Source organism: Cicer arietinum, chromosome 5 (assembly GCF_000331145.2).
Source record: "Cicer arietinum cultivar CDC Frontier isolate Library 1 chromosome 5, Cicar.CDCFrontier_v2.0, whole genome shotgun sequence".
Classification (NCBI taxonomy): domain Eukaryota; kingdom Viridiplantae; phylum Streptophyta; class Magnoliopsida; order Fabales; family Fabaceae; genus Cicer; species Cicer arietinum.
The window spans coordinates 62,675,027-62,679,790 of NC_021164.2; the positions used below are offsets into that span (position 1 = coordinate 62,675,027).

The 4,764-nt window shown below is 32.0% G+C and overlaps 1 protein-coding gene across 2 annotated transcripts in view; it reads left to right on the plus strand.

Annotated features, from left to right (window-relative positions):
- Nucleotides 1–393: 393 nt before the first annotated feature.
- The window catches only part of LOC101504609 (nucleobase-ascorbate transporter 6), a 5,600-nt gene continuing 1,229 nt past the window's right edge, over nt 394–4,764 (plus strand). The window contains exons 1-11 of one of the 2 annotated variants that reach the window (XM_004501894.4): nt 394–615; nt 859–976; nt 1,728–1,825; nt 1,945–2,121; nt 2,415–2,515; nt 2,931–3,006; nt 3,103–3,162; nt 3,320–3,504; nt 3,663–3,759; nt 4,373–4,459; nt 4,608–4,666. In XM_004501894.4, the coding sequence (XP_004501951.1) occupies nt 868–976; nt 1,728–1,825; nt 1,945–2,121; nt 2,415–2,515; nt 2,931–3,006; nt 3,103–3,162; nt 3,320–3,504; nt 3,663–3,759; nt 4,373–4,459; nt 4,608–4,666 (1,049 nt within the window). In that variant the 5' untranslated portion in view covers nt 394–615; nt 859–867. The other variant, XM_004501895.4, reaches the window with a different exon arrangement.

Here is a 4,764-nt window from a genome sequence, read left to right on the forward strand (position 1 = left end):
AGCTTTTGGCTTCGTCTGTATTAGATACATTTTATACGTTATGTTACATTACACTAAAATACTATATACTATTTATCTGTGAGGTACTAGTTACTACGTACAAAAGGTATAAGGTATGTATGGTATACGAGTTGGTGCATAAATAAACTAAAGATTCTTATAACATGTGATATTTAATTTTATTGAACTGAATATTATATTTAAAATTCAAACTCAAAATTTGTATATTTGTGTCTTGAAAGATAAACAAAAAAAACTAAACATTCCTATACAACAATTTCATTTTCACATACTAAGCACAGCAAGACGGTACAAGACAATAAATGTGACTAATGTTTGTTGGAAAGTGAAAAGAAATTATAATTATAAGGCTAGAGAGAGAAAGAAAGAGACATTGCTTTTCTGGTAGCACAAGAGAAATAAAAAAGAATCTACATTCATTGATTTTCTCTCAACATTGGAGTCTTCTTTACTCCACACACACAAAAACTGCATTTCCTTTATCTTCTCTTTTTCAAACTCTACATTTTATCCTGCTTTCAGGGTGGTGTCACCTGATTTTGTTTTTGACTTTATTAATAATTATTACTACTTTACTTGACATTGTTTCAAAAGGTGCTTTTTCTTTTCATTCTTGTTAATTAAATTGAGCAATTATTGTTTTATCACTTTTTTCACTCTCTTAAAACTCAACTCTTTCTACCTACACTACAACACTACACTATCATTTTCTGCTTTTTAATTAACACTAGTCATTGTAAGAAAGCTAAGATTTTTATCTCTTATCTTGTTTATTAGGGATCTGGGTTGCTCTCAGATTTGGGTTTCTTAACTGTTTTTTATTTTCATTGTTTTTAGAACAAAGTTATGGCAGGAGGAGGAGCTCCAGCACCTAAATCAGATGAACCACAACCACATCCACCAAAGGATCAACTACCCAACATTTCTTACTGCATTACTAGTCCTCCTCCATGGCGTTAGTCTCTCCCTTTTCTTGCATTCAAAACTGCTTTAGTATAAAATTATTAGTGGGAAAAGTTATATTCTTCTCTTTAAGTTTATGGACTGTGGAGAATTATTTTATGAAAGGAAAGTTACTCATTCTTAATTTGGTTGGAAAAAAAAAAATTTAAAAAGGGAAAAAGAACTACTTTTTGTGCTGTCATGTTTCTGGGTTATTTTTCATTCAGGAGTCTTGCTTTTTTTTTTCCCTTCCCATTTTGGAATGTTTGTTTGGTTTTATACTTTTTTTAGTGTTATTACTTCTTGTTGATTGAGATCTTTTTAAATTAGTTTTTGCTCTTCTTTGTTGTAATTATTATTAATTAAGCATTGATATCAAGGTCCATCTCATTTTTTCTAGATCTAGAATGGATATAGTTTGATTGCTGCTTCCAATTTTGCCTCATGATGTAATCTAATTTTAGATATTTTAAATTAAAAAGTATATTATTCAGGATGTTTTATTTTGGAGGTGTTATGTAACATCACTGAGGGCATAAACATAAAATCAAGAATTTATGGTTGAACAATGCTATTAAGGAATTTTAAGTAATTGGAATATTTGGCCAATTCAAATGACATATTCCTTGATTTTTTGTTGTTTGTGTTGAAAATTTTAAGAATCTCTCAGTCTCCCCTTTTCCTCAAGATTGATTCACTTTGCTTTTTTATTTTTATATATTTCACATTGATTTGATGAGAACTTTGGGGACATTCTGATGCAGCCGAGGCCATACTTCTTGGTTTTCAACATTTTCTAGTGATGCTTGGCACAACTGTGCTCATTCCTACTGCTCTTGTTCCTCAGATGGGAGGTGGAAATGTAAGGAGCAACAAATTAAACATACTCATGACATAAATTTTTAAATTTTGATATGGAAGTGGAACATTATGAAAGTTCTGCCAAAACAAGCTGTATTAAAAATATTCCATTTGTTGCAGGAGGAGAAAGCAAAAGTTGTTGAAACACTACTTTTTGTTGCTGGTATTAACACGTTGCTGCAAACACTCTTCGGAAGTCGACTACCTGCAGTTATTGGAGGGTCTTATACCTATGTGCCAACAACAATCTCGATTATTCTTGCTGGTCGATTCAGTGGTGAACCAGATCCGATAGAGGTCTTATCAGACGAACTAACTATACTAAATGTTGCATGGCTGATATGTTTATTGTATTATTTACTTTGTAATCAAATGACATTAAACCTAAATAGAGACAACGATCTGCAATCATATTTGTATACCAAGGCAATTTTTTATTGTCTCCAAAAGCTAACTATCACACACTGCATAATAACATTAGAACATAACTTTAAATGTCACAATAAGACCTTAGATTTTGCACTAATTTGATAGGAACTGTTTGGTAACATTTTTTCCTCTTCTTTTGGCTTTATTTTAAATCCATACAGAAATTCAAGAAGATAATGAGGGCAATCCAGGGTGCTCTTATTGTTGCTTCCACTCTTCAAATAGTACTTGGCTTTAGTGGCCTTTGGCGTAATGTTGCAAGGTCGGTCTCACATTCTTACTAAGTGGCATTAAACTTTCAGTCTAAAGTTATTATTCCTTCCAATATTATTGCCTTTCTTTTAGGACAGATTTCTTTCCTGTAATATAGTCCTGTGAAGGTTAAATAGTTAGAAGCATTAGTCTATATACAATGCATATTTATTATGTTCATCATAATCATCAAAAAATAGTATTTAAAAAAAATTGTTTTCAAATCTTTCTGTCTTTATGTGTAAAAAATGTAACTCCAGTGCAGTCAGAATTAAGAATATCTTTGACATGTATGCTTATTTCCCATTCTACTACCTAGCTAAATTGATTTTGAACTACAAATTATTATAGTTTGAGTGATTTGTGCAATTGGATATGGATTAGCCAAATATTCTTATCTGATGTAAGTTTGATTTTTTCTGCAGGTTCTTAAGTCCACTTTCAGCTGTTCCATTGGTTTCTCTTGTTGGTTTTGGGTTGTATGAGTTAGGTTTTCCCGGGGTAAGCCTTCTACTACAATGTTACAGTGGCTGTGTAATGTGTTTAACAATAACTGACTTAAATTTCATTCAACATTGATGCTTGTGTTGGATGTAGGTTGCTAAATGTGTAGAGATTGGACTGCCGGAGCTTATATTGCTAGTATTTGTTTCACAGGTAGAGTTCCTTAAAGTTGCATACACCTAGTTTCTTTTAATGTTTCTAAATCTCAGCCTTATGATCTAAGTTCATTTTGTTCTTGATTTCTTTACTCTTCTAACACTATGGTTTCTATGAAAATGAGTTTGCTTAATAGTTAATTATTGTCGTGCAGTATGTGCCCCATGTGATACGTTCGGGGAAAAATATCTTTGACCGTTTTGCCGTTTTATTTACAATTGTAATTGTGTGGATATATGCTCATCTACTCACTGTCGGAGGGGCCTATAACGATGCTGCACCAAAAACACAGTTGTCCTGCCGCACTGATCGTGCCGGGCTTATAAATGCTGCTCCTTGGTTAGTTGTGTTATTTCATTGAATTTAACCCTTAATGACAACCTCTTTAGTTTTACTGAGCTTTTATATTGATCTTGTAATTTAGATGCTTTTGATCTTGTATGTTATTTTAGTTGAAACTTATTGAGAAGAATTTCTCTTGGACTTTGATTTTGCAGGATCAGAGTTCCATATCCCTTTCAATGGGGAGCACCTACATTTGATGCAGGCGAAGCGTTTGCCATGATGATGGCATCTTTTGTTGCTCTTGTAGAGGTAATTTCTTTCTTTAGATATTCTCTACTTTAATTTTGAATAAGATCTCGTTTCTGTTTAGTTGTTATTTTTTCTAGTGAAAATTATTTTCTTAAATTATACTATATTCGTAACAGCTGGGAATTTTAAATTATACTATTTTAATTTTAAATTATACTATTATTTTCTTAAATTATACTATTTTGATTTTGGGAATTTTATCAGTGCATTGCAGCTAGACATCTAAGAACAAAATACCATTCTTCCATGTTACATATACATCCTTTTTGTGCCAGCTGAACTTTCATGAAATTATTCCTCTTAAAAAAACATTGATGACCAGAATAACTTAGTATCATGAATGAGTTTGAAAATTACTGGTCATGAAACTTTAAATCCTGTAAAAAATTTTAGTAATTGTTTGGTGTTTGTCATAAACGGTTGATTGAGGGTAGTAGAATATAGCCATTTATTATGCTAAAATTCAACATATGTGTAATATTGTCACAACATGCACAATTGCATTTCTGGGATCATCTGGCTTTTGTACTTGAGCACATTATTTTGTTACATAGTTGCTAATTTGTGTGGGACTAAAATTAAATAATTGACTCACATTTCTTTCGGGTTACAGTCCAGTGGAGCTTTCATTGCTGTATATAGGTATGCAAGTGCAACACCATTACCGCCGTCTATTCTTAGTCGGGGTATCGGTTGGCAGGTACGAAATATTGCGTTTATAAAGGATAATTCTAATAATGGTAAAAAGTCATAATTGAATTGATTGTAATGATGTTTTTCACCAAGTGATCATGTAGAACTTTTACTTTTAAGTATAATTCCTCATGCATCTTTTTTATGCTTGTTAGGGAGTTGGCATTCTGTTGTCAGGATTGTTTGGAACAATCAGCGGATCGTCCGTCTCTGTGTAAGTCCGAAATTATTCTGTTTGTATTCTTTATTACTTAAAGCAAGCAAAAACTACTTCCTTTTTAATTAAATGAAAGGGATTTATTTGTTTTCCCT